Raw genomic sequence first — 15125 nt, 5'->3', positions numbered from 1 at the left:
GCAATTTCCAGGTGGCCCGACGCCGGAGTGGTTCGCGCCGTTCTTGGCGCCGACGTCGGACAATCGCGCCAAGTGCGGGAGAATCACGCCCATAGAATCAGGTCGGCCAATGGCCATGGACACCAGCGGATTGTCTGCCCACCAATCCTCGCCCGCCCATCTGGTTTTCAACTGCTGGCTTCTCATTTCTCAGACACAGAACAGACCTGACACCTCCCAGCCTGGAGTGGACAAGTCAGAGATAGGGCTATAGCACTGATTATCCAATGTGCAGTCAGATTTTCCACGAGGCAGTGCTGAGCTACAACTTCTCGAGGTTTTCCAAGTATAACACTGAGGGTAAGCCATTAAGATGTATGGATTACTGGTACAGTTCGTCAGGAAAGCCTAGCTGGCGAGGTATGTCAATCCGGCAGGTAATTTTCCATAGAATCCCTACCATGCAGAAGTAGGCCATTCTGTTCATAGAGTCTGCACCGACCCTCCGAAAGAGCACCCTACCTAGGCTTACTCTTCTTCCCGACCCCCCGTAACCCCACCTAGCCTTTGGGCATTAAGGGGCAATTTAGCATGGCCAATCCACCGAACCTGCACATCTTTAGAATCTGGGGGGAAACCGGAGCACCCGGAGGAAACCCGCGCAGACACGGAGAGAACGTGTAAACTCCATCCAACCACCAGAATCGAACCGGGGTCCCTGGCGCTGTGAGGCAGCAGTGCTAACCTCTGTGCCACCATGCTGCCCTGATTAGCTTGGACTTGTACTAGGCCACTTCCAGTTGGAAAACTGTCTACACTGGGGATCTTGCTGTGTACAACATGGTGCTTGCCTTCTTATTAACAGTCATTGACGAGACATTTCTTTGCAATAAGGCACCATATAACTTTTGTTATTAATGAATAATTTTCTATTCTTTTATAATCCGTAGGAAAAATACTCTCCAGATAAGTTTGCTAAGAGCATACAGGATGTGCTGGATGTTCTACACAATGAGGTAAGAGTAACTGTTGCCCCTTTGTGCTTCTGCTGGATCGGCATTATCCTCAAACCTGCCATTTGGTCGGTACCCTTATGAACTAGGAAATTAATAAAAAATTGAAGAACAAGTGCATTAAATTAATTTATCAAACCCAAAGAGGATAAAGTCCCTGGCCCAGATGGGTTGCATTCACACATTTTATTTTTAAAAATAATTTTTATTAAAGGTTTTCATAAAATATCAATAACAAAATGAGAAAGAAAAAGGAACCCAACAGGGTTAAGTACAAAACACAATCTAAAATAGCAACCCCCCCAAACCCCTCCCCCCCGTACATAAATAATAAATTAACATTAACACCCCGACTTAAAACAACAGGTTTATACACCCCCTCAGACCCTTCCAGTGTAAATAACCTCAACAAAAATAAAGTAAACCCCCCCCACCCCCCGAGCTGCTGCTGCCGTTGACCAATGTCCAGCGTTCTGCCAGAAAGTCTAAGAACGGTTGCCACCGCCTTAAGAACCCTTGTACCGACCCTCTCAAGGCGAATTTCACCCTCTCCAATTTATTGAACCCTGCCATATCGCTGATCCAGGATTCCACGCTTGGGGGCCTCGTATCTTTCCACTGAAGGAGAATCCTTCGCCGAGCTACCAGGGATGCAAAGGTCAGAATACCGGCCTCTTTCGCCTCCTGCACTCCCGGCTCCTCTGCCACCCCAAATATTGCGAGCCCCCAGCCCGGTTTGACCCTGGATCCTACCACCCTCGACACCGTCCTCGCTACGCCCTTCCAAAATTCCTCCAGCGCTGTGCATGCCCAGAACATATGGGTGTGATTTGCTGGGCTCTCTGAGCACCTAACACACCTGTCCTCACCCCCAAAGAACCTGCTCATCCTTGTCCCGGTCATGTGTGCCCTGTGCAGCACCTTAAACTGTATGAGGCTGAGCCTCGCGCATGAAGAGGAAGAGTTCACCCTCCCTAGGGCATCTGCCCACCGTCCCCTCTTCGATCTCCTCTCCCAACTCCTCCTCCCACTTACCTTTCAACTACACCACCGAGGCCGCCTCCTCCTCCTGCATCACCTGGTAAGTTTCCGAGATCTTCCCCAGTCCCACCCACCCCCCCGAGAGCACCCTGTCCTGTACTGTGTGTGGCAGTAGCCGTGGGAATTCCACCACCTGCCGTCTGGCAAACGCCCTTACCTGTAAATACCTGAAGGTGTTCCCCGGGGGTAGCCCGTACTTCTCCTCCAGCTCACCCAAGCTCGCGAACTTCCCGTCCACAAACAGGTCCCCCAACTTTCGTATGCCTGCCCTGTGCCACCCCAAAAACCCTCCACCTGTTCTTCCTGGGGCGAACCGGTGGTTCCCCCGTAATGGGGTCCACGCCGAGGCCCTAACTTCCCCCCTATGCCGCCTCCACTGCCCCCAAATTTTGAGGGCCGCCACCACCACCGGGCTTGTGGCATACCTCCTTGGAGGGAGTGGCAGCGGTGCCGTTGCCAGCGCCCCCAGACTCGTACCCACACAGGACGCCGTCTCCAGCCTCTTCCATGCAGCCCCCTCCCCCTCCATCACCCACTTGCGCACCATTGTCGCATTGTCGGCCCAGTAGTACCCACAGAGGTTGGGCAGCGCCAGCCCCCCCTATCTCTACTCCGCTCCAGGAACACCCTTCTCACCCTCTGAGTCCCTCGCGCCCACACAAACCCCATTATACTCCTGTTAACCCGCCTGAAAAAAGCCTTTGGGATAAACACGGGGAGGCACTGGAACAGGAACAAAAACCTTGGGAGCACCGTCATTTTGATTGACTGCATCCTACCCACCAGGGACAGCGGCAGCGTGTCCCACCTCTTGAACTCCTCCTCCATTTGCTCCACCAGCCTTGTAAAGTTAAGCCTATGCAGGGTCCCCCAGCTCCTGGCCACCTGGACCCCAAATATCTGAAACTCCTCTCCGCCCTTTTTAGTGGGAGCTCGCCAATCCCCCTCTCCTGGTCCCCTAGCTGAACTACGAACAGCTCGCTCTTCCCCATATTGAGCTTGTACCCCGAAAAGTCCCCGAATTCCTTAAGGATCCTCATTACCTCTGGCATTCCTCCCACCGGGTCCGCCACATACAGCAGCAGGTCGTCCGCATAAAGCGACACCCTATGCTCCTCCCCACCCCGCACCAACCCCCTCCAGTTCCTCGACTCTCTCAGTGCCATAGCCAGGGGTTCAATCGCCAGTGCGAAGAGCAGGGGGGACAGGGGGGACCCCTGTCTCATCCCTCGGTGCAACCAAAAGTACTCGGACCTCCTCCTATTTGTGGCCACACTCGCCATCGGGACCTCATTCAACAGCCTAACCCACCTGACAAACCCCTCCCCAAACCCGAACCTCTTCAGCACCTCCCACAGGTACCCCCACTCTACTCTATCAAAGGCTTTCTCAGCGTCCATCGCCACCACTATCTCCGCCTCCCCCTCCCTCGCCGGCATCATGATAACGTTCAAAAGCCTCTGCACATTCGCGTTCAACTGTCTCCCCTTCACAAACCCCGTCTGGCCTTCATGGATGACCTGCGGCACACAATCCTCAATCCTCGTGGCTAAGACCTTCGCCAGCACCTTGACATCTACATTTAGCAAGGAAATCGGTCTGTAAGACCCATGTTGCAGGGGATCCTTGTCCCGCTTCAGGATCAAGGAGATGAGTGCCCGGGACATCGTCGGGGGTAAAGCCCCCCCCCCCCTTGCCTCATTAAAGGTCCTAACTAACAGCGGGCCCAACAGGTCCATATATTTTTTATAGAACTCGACCGGGAAACCGTCCGGCCCCGGTGCCTTCCCCGCCTGCATGCTTCCTATCCCTTTGATCAGCTCCTCCAGCCCAATCGGGGCCCCCAGTCCCGCCACCAGTCCCTCTTCCACCTTTGGAAACCTCAATTGGTCCAGAAAACGGCCCATCCCTCCCTCCTCCCGTGGGGGCTCGGATCGGTACAATTCCTCGTAGAAGTCCCTGAAGACCCCATTGATGCCAACCCCACTCCGCACCACGCTCCCTCCCCTGTCCTTAACTCCCCCGATCTCCCTAGCTGCGTCCCGCTTCCGAAGCTGATGCGCCAGCATCCGGCTTGCCTTTTCCCCATACTCGTAGACCGCCCCCTGGGCCTTCCACCACTGCACCTCCGCCTTCCTGGTGGTCACCAGGTCGAATTCGGCCTGGAGGCTGCGCCTCTTCCTCAACAATCCTTCCTCAGGTTCTTCCGCATACCTCCTGTCTACCCTCACCATCTCCCCCACCACCCTCTTCCTCTCCCCCCGCTCCCTCCGCTCCTTGTGGGCCCTGATGGAGATCAGCTCTCCCCTCACCACCGCCTTCAGTGCCTCCCATACCATCCCCACTCGGACCTCCCCGTTGTCGTTGGTCTCCAAGTACCTCTCTATACTTCCTCGGACCCGATCGCTCACCTCCTTGTCCGCCAACATCCCCATCCCCAAGCGCCACAGCGGGCACTGGTCCCTCTCCTCCCCCATCTCCAAGTCCACCCAATGCGGGTCGTGGTCCGAAATGGCTATTGCCGAATACTCGGTATCCTCTACTCTCGCTATCAGCGCCCTACTCAAAATGAAAAAGTCGATTCGAGAATAAGCCTTATGGACATGTGAGAAGAATGAAAATTCCCTAGCCCCCGGCCTTTCAAATCTCCACGGGTCCACCCCTCCCATTTGGTCCATAAATCCCCTCAACACTCTAGCCACCGCCGGCTTCCTACCCGTCCTAGACCTGGAGCGATCCAGTGCAGGATCCAACACCGTGTTAAAGTCTCCCCCCATTATCAGGCCCCCCCACTTCCAAGTCTGGGATCCGACCCAACATACGTCGCATAAAACCCGCATCATCCCAATTCGGGGCATACACATTGACCAGTACCACCCTCTCTCCCTGCAACTTACCACTTACCATTATGTACCTACCGCCATTATCTGCCACAATGCTCGACGCCTCGAATGACACCTTCTTTCCCACCAAGATCGCCACCCCTCGATTTTTGGCATCTAGCCCTGAGTGAAACACCTGACCTACCCACCCTTTCCTCAGTCTTACCTGGTCTGCCACCTTCAGGTGTGTCTCCTGGAGCATAACCACATCTGCCTTGAGCCCCTTCAGGTGCGCGAACATGCCATCCATACATTTTTAAATAACCTAGGGAAGATATAGGGAGACATTGCTACATATATTTAATAATTCATCAGAAAAAGGAGTAGAGCCAGAGAACTGGTGGACAACTAATGTAATTCCTGTATTTAAGAAGGAGAATAGAACATGTCCAAGGAATTATGGACTGGTCAGCTTTACTTCGTTGACAGGAAAAAGAATGGAACCACTACCATAAGACCATAAAACCGTAAGACATAGGAATAGAATTAGGCCACTCGGCCCATCGAGTCTGCTCCGCCATTCAATCATGGCTGATGTTTTTCTCATCCCCATTCTCCTGCCTTCTCCCCATAACCCCTGATCCCCTTATTAATCAAGAACCTATCTCTCTCTTTCTTAAAGACACTCAGTGATTTGGCCTCCACAACCTTCTGCGGCAAAGAGTTCCACAGATTCATCACCCTCTGGCTGAAGAAATTTCTCCTCATCTCTGTTTTAAAGGATCGTCCCTTTAGTCTGAGATGGTGTCCTCCGCTTCTAGTTTTTCCTACAAGTGGAAACATCCTCTCCAAATCCACTCTATCTAGGCCTCGCAGTATCCTGTAAGTTTCAATATGATCCCCCCTCATCCTTCGAAACTCTAATGAGTACAGACCCAGAATCCTCAATCGTTCCTCATACGACAAGCTCTTCCTTCCAGGGATCATTCTTGTGAACCTCCTCTGGTCTCTTTCCAAAGCCAGCACATCCTTTCTTAGATACGGGTCCCAAATCTGCTCACAATACTCCAAATGGGGTCTGACCAGAGCCTTACCAAAGGAAAGAAGAGAAGAAACATCTGGAAAAGAAAATATTATACTGAATAGTTAGATTTCAGGAGGGAAATCTTGCTTGGCCAAATTTAGTGAATAATTTGAGTGGGTGACGGAGAGAGTAGACAAATGGCAACGGACAAGATGTGACTTATCTAAGTGTCAGAACAGATTGTTAGCTGACTTTAAGACAGAACGTGAAGAGTGGGAGGAAAGGGTTCTTTAAAACTGCTGCATGCAGTTCTCGAGGTTATAAAAAGCATCTGGAGGCACTGGAGAGGCTGCAGAGAATAATTCCAGGGATGATACCCTCACCTTTCCCATGGAAAGGATGAACAGGGTGGGCCTCTTTTCCTTCAGAAAAGAAGTCTGAGGGGGTAAAGTAAGAGAGGTCTTTAAAATGATGAAAGGGTTTGAAGGAGAATATTCAGAGAGAATGTTTCCTTGTTGGAGGGAAGAAAAACCTCAAAGTCTGTTCTTGACCGCGTGGTGTTGGTAAAACTTTGTTTAATTCGGAAAAACTGTGCACACAGGAGAGACAGACCCCGCGACCACCCTGCAGCTCATGAAAGTCAGCTCTGATCATAGTCAGAATTACATGCATATATATTTAACGTTTGTTGGAGTCACAAGCAGATATTCACGTCACAGAATCTTTCGGAACAATACAAAGTGATCAGTATGCAAATTTTCTGGTCCTCGTAATGGGAAAATGATTAAAGAATACAATGTTTCCTTACAATCTGTGCTTAACATATTTAACTTCTAGAAGAGGTGCGAATGTGTTGGATAATAGATCCCTTAGACTTACTGGGGCCTCCTGTGTTTCCCTTTTAATATTCAAATGCTCTGTGAGATGATTAAATCATTTCTAATGTGGGTGACTTTAACCCCTTGCTTGCTGGTTTTCCCTTGGTATATGTTTAACACCTTTCCTGCTGGTTTTCCCTTAACCTGTGCTATTACAATACTTTGAGACACCTTTATTATACCAATCCTGACACATATAGCAATTTCGTCCGCTAACATTCCCCCCTGATGGCTCGTGGTAATATCCATATCCAAGAAAGCCGTATAAACACTCCCTTCTCTCTGTGTGCTTCCTTTGGTTGAGAACATATGTTATAGCTATCTTGTGGATTTATGATGCCTGTTCGCCCATGGGTGACTTCCTACCGCTTTACTTTTTTGTTGAGGACACTGACCGCACCTGACCCCATCGGGTGGCCAGCCCTCTGGTTCCACGGAACGTGTCCTAAACATGGCTGTAAATTCCAGCCACTCCGTTCTCCTCCCCCCCCCCCCATCTCGGATGAATGCCATTGGGATGTACTGAGGGACAATTGGCCTTTCCCCTGCCTTTCCTTGCTTGCAGCACATAACTGTTGCCCATATCAGTACAGCACACGTCCCCAGGGTTATCCCTAACCTCACTGTCTCCCATATGCCCGCTGAATGACCCCCCCCCCCCCGCACCCTCGAATATATCCCACCAGTGGTGTGCCCCTGAGAGTCCTATCCTGATGGCGGTCTGGAGCGCTAAGTTCACCTGAATTGTCCCCTTGCTAGTTTGTTCTGCAGACTGCCTGGTATAATCCTGGGCTAATTCTGTGGCGCGTTTCATTGCCTCACAAATTATACTGCCCGGTGTCTTGTCAATAAACCGGGAATCATCCCACCAGGCTCCGAATAAATACCCTGATGTGCTCCCTGGCAGGTGAAATTCTCCCACTGTCAATGAGTCTGTGACTTGCAAACAGAAGCTATGGCTGCTACCACAGAGTAAACCCCCTGAGATGATCTCCGTCTCCGGCGTTGTAAAGCACCACTGTGTCGGCCCCACCTGTATAGCTTGGAGGCTTCCCGTAAAGGCAGTATGTTGACCATCACTTTGCTGATATTAGACAGGGGCTCAAGGGTTTTACATGCACACACAATATAATGTATCGATTCTGAACACCACTCCGCAGTGCTTATGTATGCCAAAACTTCGCTGTGTGCAATGTAGCCCCCGGATCCAGGTCGATAGACCCAGCCCTCCTGTTCTGTCCCCAGGGATTCAAACCTGTAACTGTCCTCAAAGGTGCCCTTTGCTTGACATTCCTGAGGGACCGCCATTATGAATCTCACCCCTCCCTCAATCGGTTTGTTGCCTGGCCTGGTGACCACAAGCTCATTCCTGTCCTTATGTAAATTTAAGAGATTTAGCCTGTGTAGGGGGCCGAACAGATGCCGCGGGATGGTTCCAAATCATAAGTCTGTGATGTCAGCTTTGATACCGCCAATTGCACCCCTTGCCAATGTATCGCAAGCCCTGCCTTTCGCTTGCTCTTCTGTGGTGTTCATTATTCCTGTTGATAGCATATCTAAGAACTCGCACCAGCTCTTCTCCTTGTAGGTTTATGGCAGTCGGTGCATATTCAGTCCCATAAGCTCCGTACTGCAGCCCCTTTCCTACTTCGGCTGCTACGCAGGAGGCATAACTGTTGGCCTCCGCCAACTGTGCTGAATTCATAACAGAATTTGCGCTGCCAAACAACCCGCCAACGTCCCCTAGGATACTACGTTTGCTGCGCCTGTATAACTTTGGTTCTGGCGCGATCCTGTAGGTATAGTCGTCTATGGTTTCCTGCAGTCTGGTCTCTGCCCAAATTATAGCACTAGGATGATCATAGCATTTGGAGCGCAAAACGTCCAATAACCTTGTAACGTTATATGTGACTTCTAGCTACACCATGGTGACATCATGTAGTAGTAATTTCGGCTGCCCAATCCTAACAAACCCGTCCGGGGGAAATTTAACCATATGGGGGCATTTTGTGGGCTTTTGATATCCATAAGTGCTGAGATCGTAGCATCTTATACCTTTACATCCTAATCTGTCTATCACATGTGTGCAATATTCCTGACAGTACAACCCTCCAAGGCCAGGCTCCCACACAAAGGGGAGGCAGACTGGCCCATCCGGCTGTTATATTTAAATACGGACAAATACCCAAGCTTCTCCTTGTGTACCTGTCACATTACATGTATAACCCCACATTCCCAAACCCGTGTGTACATCATAGATGCCTTTTATGCGCAAATGTCATTTTGTGTAACAGTCCAAGTAACAAAATCCCGAATCTGCGAAGGTGGCGAAACGTTGTCCGTCTCGCTGTTCCTGCAGAAATTGTTCTTCTCTTCTGTTGCTTTCCGATGCCACGTGCTAGTCAGAGTAGAAATGACAGGATATATAGGATGAATACGTGGCTGAAGGGATGGTGTCAGGGGAGGGTTTCAGATTCCTGGGGCATTGGGACCGGTTCTGGGGGAGGTGGGACCTGTACAAACTGGACGGGTTACACCTGGGCAGGACTGGAACTGATGTCCTAGGGGGGGCTATTTGCTAGAGCGGTTGGGGAGGGTTTAAACTAATGTGGCAGGGGGATGGGAACTGATGCAGAGGTCGGAAGATAGTAAAACAGGGACAGAAACAAAAGGCAGTAAGGGGGAAAGTGTAAGGCAGAGAAGCCATAGTCAAAAATCAAAAAGGCCGACAGTACAAGGTACAGTGACTGAGGGCAGCTCAGTGAATAGGACCAGGAATACTAAAAGTAATAAAACGGGAAGTAAAAACATAAATGGAAAGCGACGCAGCAGGTTGTTACATGAAGATATGGGTTCAACGACTAGGAAAATTAGGAGAAAAGTTAAGAGGAAAATTAACTTATGAGAGGTTACTGATCAAGGTGTTAAGATTTAAAACAGAGGTATAAAAGCCAACATAAGTGTACTTTACCTGAATGCTCGTAGTATTTGGAATAAGGTAAATGAGTTGATGGCGCAAATCATCGTGAATGACTATGATTTAGTGGCCATTACTGAGACATGGTTAAAGGATGGTCACGACTGGGAGTTAAATATCCGAGGGTATCAAACTATACGGAAGGACAGAGTGGATGGTAAGGGAGGTGGTGTAGTGCTGTTATTTAAGGATGACATCCGGGCAATAGTAAGGGATGACATCGGTGCTATGGAGGATAAGGTTGAATCGATTTGGGTGGAAATCAGGAATAGTAAGGCGAAAAAGTCACTGATAGGAGTAGTCTATAGGCCACCAAATAGTAACATTATGGTGGGGCAGGCAATAAACAAAGAAATAACTGATGCATGTAGAAATGATACAGCAATTATCATGGGGGATTTTAATCTACATGTCGATGGTTTAACCAGGTCGGTCAAGGCAGTCTTGAGGAGGAGTTTATAGAATGCATCCGTGATAATTTCCTAGAACAGTATGGAATGGAACCTACGAGGGAACAAGCGGTCCTAGATCTGGTCCTGTGTAATGAGACAGGATTGATTCAGGATCTCATAGTTAGGGATCCTCTCAGAAGGAGCGATCACAATATGGTGGAATTTAAAATACAGATGGAGGGTGAGAAGGTAAAATCAAGCACTAGTGTTTTGTGCTAAAACAAAGGAGATTACAATGGGATGAGAGAAGAACTAGCTAAGGTAGACTGGGAGCAAAGACTTTGTGGTGAAACAGTTGAGGACCAGTGGAGAACCTTCCAAGTGATTTTTCACAGTGCTCAGCAAAGGTTTATACCAACAAAAAGGAAGGACGGTAAAAAGAGGGGAAATCGACCGTGGATATCTAAGGAAATAAGGGAGAGTATCAAATTGAAGGAAAAACATACAAAGCAGCAAAGATCAGTGGGAGACTAGAGGACTGGAAAATCTTTAGGGGGCAACAGAAAGCTAGTAAAAAAGCTATAAAGAAGAGTAAGATAGATTATGAGAGTAAACTTGCTCAGAATATAAAAACAGATTGTAAAAGTTTCTACAATATATAAAACAGAAAAGAGTGGCTAAGGTAAATATTGGTCCTTTAGAGGATGAGAAGGGAGATTTAATAATGGGAGATGAGGAAATGGCTGAGGAACTCAACAGGTTTTTTGGGTCGGTCTTCACAGTGGAAGACACAAATAACATACCAGTGACTGATGGAAATGAGGCTATGACAGGTGAGGACCTTGAGAGGATTGTTATCACCAAGGAGGTAGTGATGAGCAAGCTAATGGGGCTAAAGGTAGACAAGTCTCCTGGACCTGATGGAATGCATCCCAGAGTGCTAAAAGAGATGGCTAGGGAAATTGCAAATGCACTAGTGATAATTTACCAAAATTCACTAGACTCTGGGGTGGTCCCGGCGGATTCGAAATTAGCAAACGAGACACCACTGTTTAAAAAAGGAGGTAGGCAGAAAGCGGATAATTATAGGCCAGTGAGCTTAACTTCGGTAGTAGGAAAGATGCTGGAATCTATCATCAAGGAAGAAATAGCGAGGCATCTGGATGGAAATTGTCCCATTGGGCAGACGCAGCATGGGTTCATAAAGGGCAGTTTGTGCCTCACTAATTTAGTGGAATTCTTTGAGGACATTAACAGTGCGGTAGATAACGGGGAGCCAATGGATGTGGTATATCTGGATTTCCAGACAGCCTTTGACATGGTGCCACACAAAAGGTTACTGCATAAGATAAAGATGCATGGCATTAAGGGTAAAGTAGTAGCATGGATAGAGGATTCGTTAGTTAATAGAAAGCAAAGAGTGGGGATTAATGGGTGTTTCTCTGGTTGGCAATCAGTAGCTAGTGGTGTCCCTCAGGGATCAGTGTTGGGCCCACAACTGTTCATAGATGATTTGGAGTTGGGGACCAAGGGCAATGTGTCCAAGTTTGCAGACGACACTAAGATAAGTGGTAAAGCAAAAAGTGCAGAGGATACTGGAAGTCTGCAGAGGGATTTGGATAGGCTAAGTGAATGGGCTAGGGTCTGGCAGATGGAATACAATGTTGACAAATGTGAGATTATCCATTTTGGTAGGAATAACAGCAAAAGGATTATTATTTAAATGATAAAATATTAATACATGCTGCTGTGCAGAGAGACCTGGGTGTGCTAGTGCATGAGTCGCAAAAAGTTGGTTTACAGATGCAACAGGTGATTAAGAAGGCAAATGGAATTTTGTCCTTCATTGCTAGAGGGATGGAGTTTAAGACTAGGGAGGTTATGCTGCAATTGTATAAGGTGTTAGTGAGGCCACACCTGGAGTATTGTGTTCAGTTTTGGTCTCCTTACCTGAGAAAGGACGTACTGGCACTGGAGGGTGTGCAGAGGAGATTCACTAGGTTAATCCCAGAGCTGAAGGGGTTGGATTACGAGGAGAGGTTGAGTAGACTGGGACTCTACTCGTTGGAATTTAGAAGGATGAGGGGGGATCTTATAGAAATGTATAAGATTATGAAGGGAATAGATAGGATAGATGCAGGCAGGTTGTTTCCACTGGCGGGTGAAAGCAGAACTAGGGGGCACAGCCTCAAAATAACGGGAAGTAGATTTAGGACTGAGTTTAGGAGGAACTTCTTCACCCAAAGGGTTGTGAATCTATGGAATTCCTTGCCCAGTGAAGCAGTAGAGGCTCCTTCATTAAATGTTTTAAAGATAAAGATAGATAGTTTTTTGAAGAATAAAGGGATTAAGGGTTATGGTGTTCGGGCCGGAAAGTGGAGCTGAGTCCACAAAAGATCAGCCATGATCTCATTGAATGGTGGAGCAAGGTTGAGGGGCCAGATGGCCTACTCCTGCTCCTAGTTCTTGTGTTCTTATGTTCTTATGTTTTACGGCTTTAAAAGATTTTTTCTTTGATTTGGTTAGTTTCCCCTTTAAATGGGCATGGTCCGGGGCTTCTGACGTTATGACGCATGTGACATCATTCGTAGGAAGCGTTTGCGCATGCGCAAATCGCTGTTCCTGTACCGGGGGCCATTTTCGTGATTGCGCATGCGCGGCGTCTCGCGCATGCGCAATGGACCTTCCTGTTCTGTGCGCTTCTCGCGCAACTGCGCAAGTGCAGTCCCTTTAGAAAGATGGCCGCCGATCAAAATTGTTCTCTGCTCCTGGATCTCGGCCTCGTGGTGAGTACTGGCGCATCTCTTACCTTTTCTTGCTGGTTGGAGTGTGTTTTCCTCACAGTATTTGCCGAATTTGTCCAGGACTGCCTGGAAGTTGCTCCTGTTTTGCCTTTTGGAGAACTTGAATTTTTTAAAGATTTCTTCTGCTCTGGCACCGGCGATGGTGAGCAGAAGCTCTGTCTTTTCAGCATTGGCCACGTCTAGTAGGTCAGCTGCTACCAGGAAGATTTCAAACTTTTGCTGGAATGCCAGCCAGTTTTCGCGGAGATCGCCGTGGCACTGGAGCTGCTGCGGAACCCGGATCTCGAACATCTTGCCTAGGTATCGTTGTTGGTTGTCACTGAACGCTGAGGTATGGCTCTATGGATTGAAACAGTTCACTGCTGGTACCATGATTTGTTAAGCTCTAGGTGTAGCATAAGCGGCTTCCTTGTGGTGTACTTGACAAAGGAAGGTTCAGACATGGCGATAACTTCAACATGTTTATTAAACTATTTACACTTCTATTACTCGGGTTCGACACTACTGCTAATCCTACTATAGCTCCCCAGACTGACTAACCAGTTGCTGCAATCCATGTGGTGGGAGTGATATTGAATCAACCCTGTGTCTGTACTCACTGGGCGTGATCTACTGGCTGTTCATGCTAGTGGGACATTCCAGACAAGGGGTGAAGTTACTGGGAAATCCCATTGACAACGGTGGGGTCGGTAAATCCCGCTGGCGACCCGCCTCCACCGCTGAAAAACACCCGGCGTGCTAGTCAGTAAATGCCACACAATGGGCTGGATTCTCCATTTCAGCGGCTAAGTGCCAACTGAAATGGAGAATTCCCAGGCGTTTTATGATGCCAAATCGCCTTTGAACCCTCACCGATTCCGGGACTGGTGAGGGGGTAGCAATGGCTCTGGAAAACCTCACAGCAAAAACTGCCGGAGAATGGCCGGGCCCATGGCCGCGCATGCGCACAGCGATGATGTGCAGCGGTCGCGCCGTACGACATGGCGCCGGCCATGCGCGGACCCGAGCCGCCAAATACAACCCCACAGGCCACCTTCTAGCCACCCCCTGGCAATCCCCCACCAGTCCCCCCAGCCCTCGCGGAAGGCCCCCCCCCCGGACCCCTGCATGCCACACCGGATTCCTGACCGCTCAGACAATATGTCACCCGTGCCATCGGGAACTCAGCCCATTGGGGGCGGAGCATCGGGGGAGTGCCTTCCATTCTAACGCCGTGCGCCGCGCGACACGATGATGCCACTTCGGAGGGGACGAAGACCCGGAAACTGGGGTCAAACCGGAGCCGACCCCGATTTGGGCGATGGAAGGGATTCTCCGCCCGATCGCCGATTACAATATCGGCGTTGGGCAATGGAGAATCCCGTCCAATAACTCCCACCTGCAACATGGCCCGCCTACCCACGGGAATCCACTTGGGTGCTGTGAAGTGCTCACTGAACTACGATTGCCAGTTCCCGGTTAGCAATAGCCTTCAGCCGCGCGGTCAGTGGGAGTTGTGGGTGGTCGGTGGGACTGATAGGCGGGAGCTAGAGTTGCCCCCGTCATGGGTGCACATGATCCAGGGGTGTGTTGGTGGACCTACAGGCGCTGAGACACATCCCCCCACCACAATCCCCCCTCCCCGAGCACTGGGCAGCAACCCCAGTGCCCCCAGGCTCATTGCCTGGGAGTGAAGATGGCTCCTCCCCTCCTCAGATCCCCACTGCAGCCATTCCGCCAAAAGGTTTACTAATCAGCGACCCCGTAACCGCTTGCTGGAGACGCGGTTAGATCACGGGGGGCCGTTAAGTACAGGGTCGTTCCCGTTAATGGTATGGAGATTGGCTTTAATTGGTGATGATTGGTTTCTCGCCACGCTGCCGCGGGGTTCGGTGCTCGCCTACAGAGACAGGCCGGTTAGATCGCAAACTGTTCGGCACCGCACGGTTACCGATTCTGTCTTCCCCTGAGATCTAATGGCCGCGTTGCACTCTCTCTCAAGCACGGCCCAGCCATGAAACCGCGCCCAGAGTGAAGAAAATAGTATAGAAACATTGAAGAGGAAACTAGAAGGAGATGGGGATTGTCAGTTACACTGATAGACAAAGATAAGGGAAGATGGAAAGAGGCTTTACTGGAGCATAAAGGCTGACATTAACCAATTGGGCAAAGGGCCTGTATCTGTGCGGTAATCATCATCCAAGCATATGTTGGTG

The 15125-nt window shown here is 49.7% G+C and overlaps 1 protein-coding gene across 1 annotated transcript in view; it reads left to right on the top strand.

Moving 5' to 3' along the window:
* plb1 (phospholipase B1) overlaps window positions 1–15125 on the top strand; it is a 288667-nt gene that overhangs the window by 111750 nt on the left and 161792 nt on the right. The window contains exon 24 of the mRNA XM_072500134.1: window positions 930–995. Coding sequence (XP_072356235.1) covers window positions 930–995 — 66 coding nt within the window. The remainder of the gene's footprint in view (window positions 1–929; window positions 996–15125) is intronic.

The sequence above is a fragment of the Scyliorhinus torazame genome, chromosome 4, assembly GCF_047496885.1.
Source record: "Scyliorhinus torazame isolate Kashiwa2021f chromosome 4, sScyTor2.1, whole genome shotgun sequence".
Taxonomy (NCBI): Eukaryota; Metazoa; Chordata; class Chondrichthyes; order Carcharhiniformes; family Scyliorhinidae; genus Scyliorhinus; species Scyliorhinus torazame.
The sequence above is the reverse complement of the archived record's forward strand: the minus strand, read 5'-3'. Positions and strand labels throughout refer to the sequence as shown.